Genomic DNA, 14,741 nt, shown 5'->3' with positions numbered 1-14,741 from the left:
GTCTTACATACTGATATTGATGTGCCCACCATCAAATCGATGCACTTCACACCAAATCGATTTGTGAGCCAACGGTTCAACTTGCCGTTTGCATCGTATCGATGAGCCGCACCAAGAAGAGCGCCCGCCGCGGGAAGCGCACCACCGATGTAGCCCCAGATGCACCCAACAAGAAGCAGAAGAATGATGCCACCCAAGCTTCAGCTGCTGCTGCTCCTTCTGCAAGTGCGACTGCGAATGGCGAGAAGGGCAGTCGCGAGTGGGCTGAGAGCACGCTGACAAAGCTGCTGGGCGGCATGACATTGGACACGTTCCTGTCCGAGTACTTTGAGAAGAAGCCGCTGCATGTGCGCAAGGCGAATAAGGGCGCATTATTTGGCAACAATCTATTCTCGCGCAATAAAATGCTTAAAGTCATGGAGAAGCAGGCAGGTCTCATGAGCTTCGGCAAGGACCTCACAGTCTGCAGATACGTCAATTCGGAGCGCGAGAACTTTGAGGGTGAGGACACTAATGGACATGCTACGAGCCGACAGGTGGCCAGTCTGCTGGACATAGGCTATAGCTGCCAGTTTTACCAGCCGCAGCGTTACGTAGACGGTCTGTACGAGCTGAATGCAGCCTTTGAAGAAGTTTTCGGTGGTCTGGCAGGTGCAAGCGCGTACTTGACGCCTGCCAATTCGCAGGCGTTGGCGCCGCATCACGACGATGTGGAGGTGTTTGTGATACAGACGCAGGGCCGCAAGAAGTGGCAGCTTTACCACCCGCTGGTGGAGCTGGCAGGTGAACACAGCTCGGATCTGGCGGAGGATCAGATTGGCGAGCCGTGGATGGAGTTGATTGTGGAGGAAGGTGACGTGCTGTACTTCCCACGTGGCGTTATACACCAGGCATGCACGGACGATAAGGAATTCTCCACGCATGTGACCATCTCGGTGTACCAGCACAACACTTGGGCTAACTTCCTGGAGGTGGCGCTGCCCCATGTTATCCGCCAAGCATTCGACTCCGACGTCTCATTCCGAAAGGGTCTTCCGGTCGGCTACTTGAGCTTCATGGGTACCCAATTCCCAGCAGACTCTGCGGAGGCCAAGGAGTTTATGGCGACGTACAAGAAGCTGGTGGGCAAGCTTGCTGCTCATGTCAGCGAAAAGGACTTGCAGGAAGCTGCTGACGAGGCTGCCCTCGATGTGCTTGCAAACCGTCTACCACCGCCAAGGGGAAAGACGAAGAAGGATGGAGATGAATCCGGCCCGAGTCCGCTTGACGGCAACGTCACCATTTGCTTCAAGAACCGCTCTCATATCCGCTTGTCGATAGGTGAAGACGAGATGAAAGAGGCTTTTATCGCCGTCTACTTCTCGTTGCACAACTGCAGGCGGCATCACATGGGCCTGTGCACATGTGACGGTGGAGATGGAGATGAGGGAGGCGAAGGTGAAGAAGAAGAAGAAGATGGTAGTGACGGTGGCGAGGATGCTGAGACTGGCAGTGCTGACGGTGACCATGGCGACAACCAGAGCGACGACGAAGACGAAGACCCCAGCGCTGCGCTAGGACAAATGCCTCCTCAACCAAAGAGCATCGTATTCCCGGGAGAATTGGCGCCTGCGCTCATGAAGTTGTATGCTGCCTCCAAGTCTGGTGCATCGATTGACGAGCTAGCAGAGGCTGCTACCGATGAGACCGCAGTGCGCGGAATGCTTCTACGACTGTGGTCTGAAGGTCTCTTGGATGTCACGACGCAATCGTAGCCAAACAACTAGAATCAATCACAAACAGTGTCCATTTTGTTTTGAGAGGGCAAGCATTTACCGTAGCCTCGCTACTTGTTCTGCTACTCCTTGTCCGTGTGCTCCTCTCGTCCTAACGTTTGCCAATGTTCCTCTCCATGAGCAGTACCACGTTGTATTTCATTTTGCCTGATGGACACGACCGCCGGACACCCCGGACGACGAACGCAGGCTTCTTATCTAATGCAGTCCATGATAGTCTGACTGATTTCTTCCGCCTCCGAACGCACAGCCATCTACACAATGCAATACGTTAGCAGTAATACTATGTGTGGTTATACATCTACACAAGCCATGACGTACCTGCAGGATCATGCTGCCGCTCTGTTCATCCAACGATATTCTCGACTTCACCAGCGCCTTGACGCCGCCAACAAACACGCCAGACAGCAGCAGAATGTGCGCCTTTGCCTTAGGTTGCGGCACAGCCGTGTTCTCGCAGGGTTGCATGCCAAGGTTCTCGATTACAGCAGCCACACCCTCCACAAGGCTCTTGTACTTCAGACCATAGCTGCCCTTTACCTCGGCACCGTCGCCGATGTGCTCCCAGGCCGAACGGAAGTCATTAACAGGAACTTTTGCCATCAGGTCCGACGAGCTGATCTCAATATCCTCCATTGGGTACTCCTCGTCAAAGCCATCGTCTTCAACCTCACCGGACGATGGGTTCACCTCGTGTACCTTGAACTTCAACTGCACAACGCAACGTAAGAGGAATAACCACGGTCAGTTGTGGTAGGATGAATCAATATCCATGATGAAACATACCTCAACGTTAGCAAGCTGGACGATGGGGTAGACGCCATCGCCAGTGTACTGCAAGCACACGTAGCACGAGCCAGTCTTGCCGTAGGCCAGCTTCTCCAGCGGGACCACCGAGTGTACCTGCCACACTTCTTCTGGTTCCATCACGAATCCAACGTTCACGTTCGTGAGAAGCTGGTCGCTCACTGTGTTAAGCACCTTGAACTGTTGACATGCATACCAATAACGACATCAGCCACGATACGCACTCGCGCTTGACTTATGTAGATGCACGTACCTGGAGCACAATGTGCTTCGCGAACACGTGCTTCGTGCAACTGACGACGTATTCTGTCTCGGCTTCCGTAAGCTCCAGACGCTTGGATGAACGGAAAAGAGCACCGAGCTCGGCAAACTCCGGGATCTATACAAATGACACAACAGCAGAAATTGGTCAGGCAGGGCACAGGTCACGAATCAATCCCTTGCAAAAAGGACGCACCGTGTACAGCTCCTTCGCAACGTCCTGCGGCTCCGGCGCAGCATCCGCTTGTACCGGCTCATTGTCAGCCTCGGTGTCGTCTGCGCTCGCTTCGACGACATCCTCGACCACTTCGACGTGGGGCAAGGCCTCGAACGTAAGCGGACCTTCCGCGGGGCGCAGTTCGTACTGGTCAATAGACTTCTGCAGTGCAGCGACGCTCATGGGGAAGTCCTCTACAAGAAGAGTACGACTAGTGACCTCGTCGCCCTCCAGAATGGCAAGATACATGGTAGCACGGTCACGCACTTCATCATCATCATCAAGCTTGCAGCACTGCAGCAGCGATGATACGCTAACGCGGAGCGACGCCACGCGAATAGCGAACTGAGCAAGAGCTGAAACGGCCGAAGCGCGTACCGGTGCGTTCTCCAGAATAACACGGTTACGGATGAAACGAATGTATCGCGCTGGTGCCGATGTGGTCGGTCCCTTCTGACCCAGCACGCGTAGAATCTTTGTCGACAACTGGGTGAACTCGCAGTCCTCGATGAACTCGCACAGGTGAAGCAGAGCAGTCTCCTTGCACTCCTGGATACGGTCGATCAAGAACAGAATAGCGTCCGTAATCGTCTTCTTGAACTCGTATCCACCCTCTTCACGAAGGAAGTTGGCCAGGAAGTTAAGCAGCACGCGGTGCTTTTGAGGGTACTTCAAGCACAGGTTCTTAATGGCCTCCACAACGACGATCTTGAACTCGTCAGCGATGTCGCCCATGAACGTGGAGATCTGCTTCATCAGACGGTCGACACTAGATTCGGCACCTATATACATCGACGTATTATTAGTTAATCAGTTACAGAATCTTCCCATTTATCGCCCGAAATGACAACGTACCAGTCTTCAGGAGGGTGGTGATGGCTAGAGTCGCAATAGATCGGTTGGAGTCCGTGATAAGCGCCTCCATGTCTTCATTGCAGCGCGTCACGAGCATGGGCTGCGTCAGTGCCACCTGACTGAGAGTCCGCACCGCAGCGAAGCGGAGTGTAGGCTTCGAAGAACCCAGGAACAACTGTAACACGACAATTGCCTGCGTCAGGTCACGCGCGTCCACTGGCAGTGCGCATAGAGCCTTGGCAGCCTCGTAGATAACCATCTATTATATATCAATACCAGGATTAGCAACTTCAATTTAATGAAACCAGTACATTGTGTTGGTGTATGCATGCGTACCTCGTTCTTCTGACGCAGCATCTTTTGCAAAAACGCGTATAGTGGAGCAGCATCCTGGCCATTCGCGTTTTCTCGCAAGAGAGCCGCCGTGTAACGGATGAGCAAGCAAGTAGCGAGGCTGGAGCGCAGGTTGGTCTTCTGAAGCTGTGTGATGAACTTGGACACAGCGAGTTTGTCGTGCTGACGGATCTGATACAGGAGCGAGACGCCGTGGTACTGCACCATGTCGTGCGTAGAGTTCACGGCCTCCTGCACCTCGTTCACCCAACGACGCACGATCTCTGGGTTGTTCTTGATCAGGTGGATACCCGACACCAGAGCTGAACTAGCAACAAGAGCGTTGCGGTCCACAATGGCCTGCTTGATGTAGCGCTCAATAGCGTTCAACATGGAGCCCTATTGCCACATACAACACAATATCGGCATCAATCAGATACTGCTAGGACACCCACACTTTCGTAATAGCGAAGACGTACATCGATGATACGACAGAGCACTCGAATAGCGTTAGCTCGGTACAGATCCACGTCGGAACTCATGTCCTTGGTCAGACTCTGGGTCACAATAATGACCTGATAACCACAATACGCGTTAGCACTCACGTCCTCCCAGCTATCTGATCTCTGAGTAAGCTGAGCGGTACCTCGTCGGCTGCAGTGGCTTCGGCCACCTCCTTAATAAACAGATACATCATACGGCGCAGATTGGCATCTTTGGACTGGAAGAGCTTCGTGACGCCGAAGAAAACAGCGGTGGTTTCGGCGCTGGTGAAAGGCTCACCCTGAGTGAGAATGTGGAGCAGCTTGGTGATCAGCTGGCAGCATTTCTTAGGGTGGCGAGTCACCGTGTTGGCATCTGAGAAGATCTTGGTCTCCTGTAGCACCGTGGCCTTGTCCAGACCCTGGAACGGCGATACTGAAGGAAGGATCCAACAATACATAGTTAGTCTAGTGCAATAAAGAGGGATGGAGCGTCGCCTAGTAGGGGGAGAGCAGATAATGCGGGTCTCTATTGATGCCGTACCCTGGTCCTCCTCGTCGTTCTTAAACTTCTCCTTGATGTCCGCCATGACGGACGAGATGGTCATGGATGATCCTCCGCGGCCAGAGTCGCCCCCGGCGCCGTAAGTGTCCTGGTTCGCTCCCAGTTTCATGATCGATCGCTCCTTCTGGCTACCTTGGATCGAGTATTAGCCGCGTGGCTCGAAGTGGGAGATCTGACGCCTCTTTTATTCGTCGGATGACGGATCTCGGACGTTGGCTGTCAGCTGATTGAGGGAGGTACACTAGTCATCTGATTAGTGGACCTCTGTTTAGCCATCCGCCAATAAAATGCGACTACTGTTGGTTCCGCCAATCAGAGCGTGTAAAGCGAGCCGGACTGAAAAGACGCCATCATTGCAAGACGCACCCAGATGTCCGAAATTTGAGCAGAGCGCGGGAAAAGCGACGACCAGCGCTGCATGATGGTTGCCATTCCGAGATTTGACTCGTGCAGTAAAAGCAGTTTCCACTCTCCTCTCTCCCAATAGCAATGGCGAAGACTCCCTCCAAGAAGGCCGCGAAGACGGTTGCCAAGTCCGGCAAGGGCAAGGGCAAGAAGCGAGTTGAGTCGTACTCGACCTACATCTACAAGGTGCTGCGTCAGGTGCACCCCGACACGGGTATCAGCAAGCGCGGCATGTCGATCATGAACTCGTTCATCAACGACATTTTCGAGCGCATCGCCTCGGAGGCCGGCAAGCTGTCGCGTTACAACAAGAAGTCGACGCTGTCCAGCCGCGAGATCCAGACTGCCGTGCGTCTCATGCTCCCCGGTGAGCTGGCTAAGCACGCCGTGTCGGAGGGCACGAAGGCCGTGACCAAGTTCACGTCGGCTTAAGTGTCTACTTACAACAGTCAGCTAGCAGTCGCGCTAGCAGTGCGTGCTGGTTGACTTCTTACTACCCTGGTGTTTTTTAACACCACCCTTTGTACAAGAAATTCATCAACTTATCTGTTGTTTACTACTGTAGAATTGTAGTCTTGTAGAACAATGATGCGCTACAAAACGTACTGGATGCTAGTTGAAGGTTGTAGCATGACAAATGCTCAATGGCTAGTGTATGTAGTGACAAGGTAATGGTGTGAGGCGGGGGACGGGAGTTTGGCTAACTGCTGAGCTACCTGATCATGTAACCTTGTTTGGATGCGTGTTTGCACTTTTGAGCGATGCGATGCAAATGTGATAGCGTCATGTACATTTGCTAAGTGATAGAAAAAGTTTAGCGTCCTGATCGGGAGCGATAGGGTAGATACTAGTACGACGTTCGTACGCTTCTTAGTCACGCAGTACTTCGAAGTAGTTTGAAGCTGTTATGGCATTACTTCAAGTATATGATATAATTTAAATCGTTCAATGCAAGACACTTACACCGGTGTCCTCTCTCCATTAGCAAACAGGAGGCTTGCCCCTTCGTAGTTGTCCCGGCACCTGCAAACTGTAAAAAGCGGTTTCAGTCTTTACCGACAGGTATTTGCGCACTTTTGAAGAACGTGAGCTTTATCTTTCGATTGTAATGCAATCGTGTTCTCAAAGCAACTTGTGCCTAGTCCACGAAGTGGCATGACACCACACGAGCTAAACTAACCGTCCAAGCAATTACCTCCGTAGTACTTAATCCACACAACAACTAATTGACGTTTCTTTTGAAAAGGGTGGTGTTAAAAAACACCAGAATGAAAAGTGTCGATTTGACATGGTCAAATCAACACGGGAAGTGCAAGCATACTCAAAGAGAAGTGCACATGCTTAGCAGCAAAAGCTTCTCAGTGGCAGACAAGCAGCTTACGAGCGCTCACCACGGATGCGGCGGGCCAGCTGAATGTCCTTGGGCATGATGGTGACACGCTTGGCGTGGATGGCGCACAAGTTGGTGTCCTCGAACAGACCCACAAGGTAGGCCTCAGCGGCCTCCTGCAAAGCGAGCACAGCCGAGCCCTGGAAACGCAGGTCGGTCTTGAAGTCCTGGGCGATTTCACGCACCAGACGCTGGAAGGGAAGCTTGCGGATCAGAAGCTCCGTCGACTTCTGGTAGCGACGGATCTCACGCAGAGCGACCGTACCGGGGCGGTAACGGTGGGGCTTCTTGACACCGCCAGTGGCGGGGGCCGACTTGCGGGCGGCCTTGGTGGCGAGCTGCTTGCGCGGGGCCTTGCCACCGGTGGACTTGCGGGCAGTCTGCTTGGTACGGGCCATAGTGTTTCTTTTCTTCGAAGTTGAGAACTTGAGGGAAAATTTGAGAATGAGCTTGGAGGTTTAGCTTGCTTTGTGTTTCGCGCGCTTTGGCGGCCACTAAGCGGACTCTCTGCGTTAAGCCTCCACCAATCAGCGTCGTTATTTTCCAAATGACGAGTATTTGGCCAATCAGCATCAAAATATCGCACCCCTGGGATAATCCAAGCTTGACTGCGGCTAGGTGTCCGTCAATTCAAACCTCAGCGATATAGCCGCTTCAAAGTTGACTGCCCTTCGGTATAGGGACTTGGCCACAAAAAGCGCGGGTTGGCAACTCTCATTCTTCAATTTCCGGCTTGGAAACAACAACTTTCCTCTCCTCTTTCTCAAGAACCTCAACAACTGAACAATGTCTGGACGCGGCAAGGGCGGCAAGGGACTCGGCAAGGGCGGCGCTAAGCGTCACCGCAAGGTTCTTCGCGACAACATCCAGGGCATCACCAAGCCCGCTATCCGTCGTCTCGCACGTCGTGGCGGTGTCAAGCGTATCTCTGGCCTCATCTACGAGGAGACCCGCGGTGTCCTCAAGGTGTTCCTCGAGAACGTCATCCGCGACTCGGTCACCTACACGGAGCACGCTCGCCGTAAAACCGTGACGGCCATGGACGTCGTGTACGCTCTTAAGCGTCAGGGCCGCACCCTGTACGGCTTCGGTGGATAAGCGCTCTCCGCTTAGTGTTTCAGGTCGCCTCGGCAGCCTAAACAGCAACTTTACAGCACTGGCGGTTTTATAGCAGCCTTTGTTGCGAGGGATACTATACCCTCACTCTTCATCTGGTGTTTTTTAACACCACCCTTTTCAAAAGAATCTGGTTCGTTCAATAGTGTAGGGCAACTTTTCCAGTGTACGATGTTTAATGTGGCTGTCGTGCTTGGCGTTCTAGTTTGTTCGCTTTTGTCATTGTTGTTGAAAAGAGACATTGTAGTAGAGATAAAATACCACAACACTGAGGTAGATCTTAGCTTGCATGTTTCTCATTGACCACTGGTGCAGGCTTGTACACCTATCTTGTGTTCAAAACTCCAGCCTCTAGAGGATATAGCGGTGTGAATGGCTTAGATTTCTTCGAAATCCAGTGCTGAAGGACTTTGCTTCAGTGTCGTCTAATAACTGTGTAATGTATCCAATGTTTTGGGCTACTCTAGAGATCATACAGTGGAGCGCCCTTGTGATTTCTTCTCGCGGAAGAGCTTGCTTGTATCGCATCTCGCCGACCACTAACGACAGCGTCGCGTCCACCACACAATCAAATTCAGCTATTAAGACAAACTCTCAAGTTTTCGACAAAAAAATTATGTCGCTGTTATTATTGTAGGATTCCGTTGTCCAAGCTGATAGCTGGGCGAGTTAAAAGTTGCATTTGGATCTCAGAACAGTCCACCGAAGAGAAGATTGTCGTATTTGCCGAAGCCGAAGGCAGGTGCCGGCGTATCGGGTTCTGCCGTGGGGCTCTTGAACAACCAGTCAAATAGACCCAGTTGCCGTTCTCCATGCAGCTGTTGCTCGTGAGGTGACATTGGTCTCACTGCGCAATTTTGACACAGGCGCTGGAGTTGCTGCATCAATCTGGATCTCGGAGGCCGAAATAACGCTGGCCAGCATGATTGCACCGAACGCGAGGATATAATTAAGGTGCATACTTGAACCTTTGAAGGCTGATAGGAAGGCTTGTGTTCTAATGTGGCAATTTAAGATTGAGGATCGATCTTTGTTAGAGCATTCGTTTATGCTTATTCTCCACCCGGTTATCATGGGCATAGCTAATAACAAACATTGCCCATTCTTATGAGTCCGAAAGACCTCTCTACCTTATCAAGGTCCATAATGATCATTCACAACTCGACTCCGTTCCTCTCCTCGTTCTCACTAGGCCTTACCCCATGGAGCATTCGGCTGGACAGTCTGGGGTTTCTGCGTGGCAAGCTATGTGTACCAGTTGTGAAATGATATGTTTGAAAATTCACACTAATGAATACTGGCCTGGGACTGTATCCATTGTAATTGATCGATCCATTCAAATTCCTACGAAATTAACTGCATGCCGATATGGTGGGTGAGGAACACATCTTGAAGTTCTTGGTGAGAGCACCGCAGCTCCAGCAGTGGGTAACGTGACGTTCGTGTGGAAATCTGCTTGATGATCCCCGAGCGTTCCAACTCGTCACAAATGAAAAGCAGACCGCGCAGTCGCGGGATCGGCACGAACGAGTGAGTCTTGCACAGAATCGCAAACCGCTCAATCACAGCTTCCAGCTCTGCACCACTCTTGTTGACCCCACGAGTTGCATTTGAGCGTACTTCCATGCGCAGAGCGACCAGGAACGTGCACTCGAATTTGCTACATGCACGGAGGCGACTCATCGGCGCTGACACCGACACGGCCTCCTGTGCATCGTGCAAATCTTGACCCGTTACGTACAACTCGCCCCCATTTGTTGTAGCTGCAGTCCGATCAAGCTCGGTAAGTCGATGCAAACACACTTCTGCAGACTTGCGGCAGAGCGACAGCGCTTGACGCACATCGCCCGACTGGTGAGCCAGCGTCTTGGCGCAGATTTGAATTGCCTCCTCACTAAAGATGTCCAACTGAAGTAGCCGATGTTGGATGATATTCTCCAGCTGAGCTCTGGTGTACGCTGGGAAGGTGATGCGGTGACCACCAAGTCGACTGCGAATCTTGGTAGGCAATCGCTCCGGCAGGTCCATAGTGTTGGCAATGCCAACCAGTACTAGCTTGGCCGAGGCGGAGGTCTGCCATTCTAGCAGATTGTACAGTACCTGGTTTTTGCCAGCCAACATAAAGTCCATCTCGTCCAGTAGCACCAGCAACATGGGCCGCGTCGAACTTTTGGTGTGAAACTCACGCTGCAGAATCTCGCACAGTCGCGCTGCGCTCATGTTTACACGCGACAGTTGGGGCTCATTCCCCTCTCTTTCACTTTTCGGTGGATGCAACGCCTTCCATAGCACACTATACGCGACGTCAGGCCGTGGCATCTGCAGCCCGTTGACTTCCACCCATGCGAAGTTGCGGAGCTTCCCGTTGTCTCGCTGAGCCTCAAGCATACGGATAACCTCTTTTACAATGGACGTTTTCCCTGCACCTGGAAGGCCACTGATGTAGATGGGGCCACCGGCGCTCTGCTGTTCGATGGAGGAGCGCAGCGCGGTGTAGATTTCGTCGCGTTCGTCCTCACGCCCCGTCATCACGCGTGGAAGACTCGACAGTTGCAGTTCTTTACACGCTCGCTGTAGCTTTTTAACCGCAGCGTCGACGGCTGGAGACAGTGAGCCTGATACCTCGTGGGGGCTGGTAGTGTCGGCATGGTCGCTTGATCCATCCCGTGGGCGCTTGTGCAGGAGCGGCATGTCAAATACATGCACAAGGTTACGCAAGAGGTTACGTTTCTAAAAAAATAGAAATGTAACTAAGCAAGTTGAAGTGGCTAGCCAATCACAATCAGGGAACGGCAGTGACTACATTGATATCACTTCTTCCTTCCACACTATTTTAATACAACTGGCGCTCGCGCAGCTTCGTCAATCTATTATTATAGGCGAATATTGGGATTACCACAGGGTCACAAACCCTAGTTGGCACGATTTCTTTGTGGTGCAAAGTACCACCCATCGCGAGTGCAGCCCGACCAAATGCTGGCCTTGTCTTTAGCAGCTCATCTTCCACGCATTCGCATGTGTGGTCGAGCTGCCCGTTACAGGTACTTTAAATCTGACACGGTCGACGCGAACCGCTAGATATCACTTCCAGCACCACAGATGTGTACGTCGGCGCTAAATTCGCTCTTCTCTGTAGAACCACATGCCGCCCGCTAGGATCGGAGCTAACTACAAAATGAAGCCGTGTCTTGACTCACTTGTGTGGTCACGATTATCTATTTGTCGCGCTTTGTTTTCATGGCCACTTCGATGTTCGACTGTTTTCAGCAAAACGTGGGTGCTTTCGTGAACACTACAAGTATTCGTCCCGGCTGATGGCGGTTCCTCATTTACACCACCCCAATAACTCGCGGTGGCAACTTTCTGGTTTCGATGTCAGCTGTATGCACGCGCATGATCAGCGTCCCATGAGTCTCGTTTCGGCTCGGAACTAGTCAAGTTAATGGTCAGCTTGAAAAAGATGCAACAACAGGTATGGCAGAAGTCCAAAGCGAATCCGCTTCAAGACGGACAAGATGGGCTTGTTGTGGTGGAAGTAGAAAAGCCGGATCCAGGCTCTCAGGTGCAGACATTGTGGTTCTCACGAAAGTATCCATCGCGTGCACACAAACGCTAAGATCTCGGGTTTTCTTAGTGGCTCGCGCCTGTCAACGAGGCAAAGTCTCCGCCAAGTTTGTTATCGGCACCGATTTACTTGTCGCGTCGGTGGCGTACTTCTCACTTGTAAGCGAGACTCACTTCCAATTCGGCTGACTAGTGCTCAAGCGCAACAGCAACCCACTCCAGCCTCAATCTTGCTGCTCCTCCAGACGCACCGATGAAGATCACGCAGTTGATACTAGCAGCAATGTCCATGACTGCTACTATCGCGGTCGCGTTGACGAATGTCACGATGTCCCAGGCCGGTAGTGGTTCCCAACAGGGAACGGTTCAGCCTGCCACGACTTCGAGCAACAGCGACTTCATGGCGCCGTTCTCGACCGACGAACCTTCCAACCTCTTCAAACGCTATGACACTCTCACCACGTTAGCACCGATCATCAACGTGGCTTCAGAATTGCTCACTAAGCCGGTTCCCACCAACAAATGGTGGGGGAACCTCATCCACACCACCGCTCAAGACGTAAACACGGTGGCCAACCCCGCCTGGTCTAACCCATACGCGCTGAAATTGCCCAAGGAAGCGCCTTTCGGTCTTCAGGCTTGCTACTCTTACACGTACCGCAGCATGGCCGATGAGATAGATGGCGTCGTCAAGTACTACCTGCACTCGTTCCACAATGACCTCACACTATCGGCGACAGAGTTCGCGTCGAAACCCGACTACGAAATCTACTCGTTCAGCGATATGGGCGTCAATCTTCGCACCTGCATGTCGGGTAGTGATAACTGCATGGATTCATCTCTTGTGAACGGTATGGCTTTCGTCTCCGTCACATACTCTAGTCTCACTGCTAGCATCGAGTCTGAATACACCATGACCCTTGTAGGTGACTCGACTGCTGGCAAGTATGTCATTCAACTGGCAAACAACCAGACGTGGGTTGTCTACTCCAGTGACACCAGTGCACCCTTCTCAATTGACAGCACGGGCTCAGCCTTAGTGTCTAGCACCCTTTACACTGGTACGCTTCGAGTGGCAATTCTTCCTGACAGTAAGGACCAGAGTGTGTACGATGACTACGCATCCTGTATTATTCGTGGCGGTAATGTGTCCGTGGAGTCCCGCACTACCTACTCGTTGCAGTGGGAAACTGAGGGCAGTGGATGCGATAGTGCGGGCCTTCTTCACTTTTCTCTGCCTCACCAAGTGGAAGTAATGAGCACCGCCATGACAACGCAGTCGAGTAACGCCATTGTATTGCATTCGACCACCCGCGGTCAGATGGTCGGCCAAGTGACGACGTCGGGGAGCTGGACCCTAACGGAAAGCGAGTCAAACGACGAGGTGGACTTCTACCCGGCCAACAAGGCCTCTTCTGACGTCGCCTCACAGATTAATCTGTTGTCGACACTGCAGAGCGACATCAATAGCGACTGGAGCTTGGACACTGGTAGCTGGTACTACAGCGGCAAGGCGTACCAGAAATATGCCTCGCTGTGCTTGATGGCTGCCGACAGCTCAGTCGTGGGTGATGACACTACGCTGTTGAGCACCTGCCTGGCAAAGCTTGAGGAGCTCGTTGAGCCGTTCCTTACCAACACTCTCGGCTCTCCTCTTGCTTACGAGACCGCCTACAAGGGCATTGTGACCAGCCAGGTCTTCACAGTCAACAATATTGATGTGGAGTTCGGCAACGGAATTTACAATGATCACCACTATCACTACGGCTACTGGGTGACGGCGTCTGCTATTCTGAAAAAACTGGATCCGACGTGGTCGGGTATGGCACAGCTGGAGACGATGGTGTGGACGCTGCTCCGTGACGTTGCCAACCCCAGCTCGGATGACCAGTATTTCCCTAAGTTTCGCCATTTCTCGTGGTATTTGGGTCATTCGTACTCGCACGGTGTGACCCCCATGGCTGATGGAAAGGATGAGGAAAGCACATCAGAGGACCTTAACTTGTTCTACGGCATGAAATTGTGGGGACAAGTATCGGGTAACAAGGCTGTAGAAGATCTGGGCAGTCTCATGCTGCGCCTCAATGCTCGTGCCGTGCGGACCTACTTCCTTATGACATCGGACAACACGATCCACCCGCCCCAATTCGTGCCCAACCACGTCACGGGCATCTTCTTCGACAACAAGGCGGACTACGCGACGTGGTTCAGCGCCGAGAAGTACTGCATTCACGGCATTCAGATGATCCCAGTGTCACCTATTAACGCTTTGGCTCGCACAAGGACGTTCATCCAGGAAGAATGGGATGATATTCTGTCGAAAGAAGCGATTGTCACGGGCGGCGACACTACCAACGCATGGCTGTCGCTGTTGCTTGTGAATGAGGCTGTCATCAACCAAACTGATGCACTGGCAAAGTTAGCGACGGCTGCCATGGACGACGGTCTCACCCGCTCGTGGGCATTGTATAACGCAGCATCTCGTGGTGGATCCAGCTCAAGTGGCACAATCTCTACTGTCGCTCCAGAGACACTAAGTACAACTACAGCGACGCCCGAAGTAACGACTGCCACCCCAAGCGTGACTTCCGTCGCTCAAGATACGCCAAGCACAACTACAGCAACGCCCGAAGCCACCACTGCCAGCCCAACATTTAATGTGACAACTGTTAGTCCGAGTGTAACATCAGCAACTCCGACTGCCACGATTGATACTCCGATCGTCACGACGGCCACTCCAGTTGCTACGTCAGCTCCCTTCACTACAAAGCCTTGTGTGAACACGAAGGCCCCGGGCTCCTGGAAGGACTCGGTGGGGCAGAACTAGATTTGCGCCAAGCATCATCCTCTCGCTTCAGCGGAAACCTATCCATGTCGAGTGAATCCACTTAGAGAACTGCGTAGTGTAATGCGTGTAGATTTGTCAAGGCTCATCATCAATTAGAGCCGCCTCAGTCTGTTCCCCAAAAAG

At 52.4% G+C, this 14,741-nt stretch overlaps 8 protein-coding genes across 9 annotated transcripts; 4 read left to right on the top strand and 4 right to left on the bottom strand.

The window, feature by feature from the left end:
• The first annotated feature begins 54 nt into the window (after positions 1–54).
• PPTG_10120 (hypothetical protein) lies at positions 55–1,946 on the top strand. Its single transcript, XM_008905394.1, has one exon. It carries the CDS (start codon positions 102–104, stop codon positions 1,752–1,754), a length of 1,653 nt encoding a protein of 550 aa, XP_008903642.1. The 5' UTR covers positions 55–101; the 3' UTR covers positions 1,755–1,946.
• Positions 1,250–5,481, bottom strand: PPTG_10119. 2 transcript variants are annotated; one of them, XM_008905393.1, is made up of 10 exons: positions 5,275–5,481; positions 4,895–5,166; positions 4,728–4,823; positions 4,252–4,647; positions 3,916–4,174; positions 3,040–3,842; positions 2,836–2,961; positions 2,562–2,762; positions 2,097–2,486; positions 1,250–2,029 (listed from the first exon to the last, which is right to left on the bottom strand). In XM_008905393.1, exons 1-10 carry the CDS (start codon positions 5,402–5,404, stop codon positions 1,970–1,972), a joined length of 2,733 nt encoding a protein of 910 aa, XP_008903641.1. In that variant the 5' UTR covers positions 5,405–5,481; the 3' UTR covers positions 1,250–1,969. The 2 variants fall into 2 exon arrangements, with proteins under 2 accessions (XP_008903641.1, XP_008903640.1); XM_008905392.1 differs by having other exon boundaries at positions 1,250–2,486.
• A 303-nt stretch (positions 5,482–5,784) lies between these two features.
• Positions 5,785–6,132, top strand: PPTG_10118 (histone H2B; the record flags this gene model as incomplete). The annotated part of the gene is made up of 1 exon (XM_008905391.1): positions 5,785–6,132. The coding sequence occupies one exon, from the start codon at positions 5,785–5,787 to the stop codon at positions 6,130–6,132; it is 348 nt and encodes a 115-aa protein (XP_008903639.1).
• Positions 6,133–6,937: 805 nt separating this feature from the next.
• Positions 6,938–7,488, bottom strand: PPTG_10117 (histone; the record flags this gene model as incomplete). Its single annotated transcript, XM_008905390.1, has 1 exon — positions 6,938–7,488. The coding sequence occupies one exon, from the start codon at positions 7,486–7,488 to the stop codon at positions 7,078–7,080; it is 411 nt and encodes a 136-aa protein (XP_008903638.1). The 3' UTR covers positions 6,938–7,077.
• A 388-nt stretch (positions 7,489–7,876) lies between these two features.
• Positions 7,877–8,555, top strand: PPTG_10116 (histone H4; the record flags this gene model as incomplete). Its single annotated transcript, XM_008905389.1, has 1 exon — positions 7,877–8,555. One exon carries the CDS (start codon positions 7,877–7,879, stop codon positions 8,186–8,188), a length of 312 nt encoding a protein of 103 aa, XP_008903637.1. The 3' UTR covers positions 8,189–8,555.
• Positions 8,556–8,895: 340 nt separating this feature from the next.
• PPTG_22651 (hypothetical protein) lies at positions 8,896–9,045 on the bottom strand (the record flags this gene model as incomplete). Its single annotated transcript, XM_008905507.1, has 1 exon — positions 8,896–9,045. The coding sequence occupies one exon, from the start codon at positions 9,043–9,045 to the stop codon at positions 8,896–8,898; it is 150 nt and encodes a 49-aa protein (XP_008903755.1).
• A 374-nt stretch (positions 9,046–9,419) lies between these two features.
• PPTG_10115 (hypothetical protein) lies at positions 9,420–10,929 on the bottom strand. Its single transcript, XM_008905388.1, has one exon. The coding sequence runs from the start codon at positions 10,895–10,897 to the stop codon at positions 9,551–9,553; it is 1,347 nt and encodes a 448-aa protein (XP_008903636.1). The 5' UTR covers positions 10,898–10,929; the 3' UTR covers positions 9,420–9,550.
• Positions 10,930–12,023: 1,094 nt separating this feature from the next.
• On the top strand, positions 12,024–14,683 carry PPTG_10114 (hypothetical protein; the record flags this gene model as incomplete). Its single annotated transcript, XM_008905387.1, has 1 exon — positions 12,024–14,683. The coding sequence occupies one exon, from the start codon at positions 12,024–12,026 to the stop codon at positions 14,595–14,597; it is 2,574 nt and encodes an 857-aa protein (XP_008903635.1). The 3' UTR covers positions 14,598–14,683.
• Between the last annotated feature and the right edge of the window lie 58 nt (positions 14,684–14,741).

Source organism: Phytophthora parasitica (assembly GCF_000247585.1).
Source record: "Phytophthora parasitica INRA-310 unplaced genomic scaffold supercont2.20, whole genome shotgun sequence".
Lineage (NCBI taxonomy): Eukaryota > Oomycota > Peronosporomycetes > Peronosporales > Peronosporaceae > Phytophthora > Phytophthora nicotianae.
Note: the sequence above shows the minus strand (reverse complement) of the source record. Positions and strands in the feature narration are given on the sequence as shown.

Coding starts and splice junctions, on each gene's coding strand:
- PPTG_10120 (XM_008905394.1), top strand. CDS start 102: ATGAGCCGCACCAAGAAGAGCGCCCGCCGCGGGAAGCGCACCACCGAT.
- PPTG_10119 (XM_008905392.1), bottom strand. CDS start 5,404: ATGAAACTGGGAGCGAACCAGGACACTTACGGCGCCGGGGGCGACTCT. Junction 4,175..4,251: donor TGCTGCGTCAGAAGAACGAG/GTACGCATGCAT, acceptor GATATATAATAG/ATGGTTATCTACGAGGCTGC. Junction 3,843..3,915: donor CACCACCCTCCTGAAGACTG/GTACGTTGTCAT, acceptor CGATGTATATAG/GTGCCGAATCTAGTGTCGAC.
- PPTG_10115 (XM_008905388.1), bottom strand. CDS start 10,897: ATGCCGCTCCTGCACAAGCGCCCACGGGATGGATCAAGCGACCATGCC.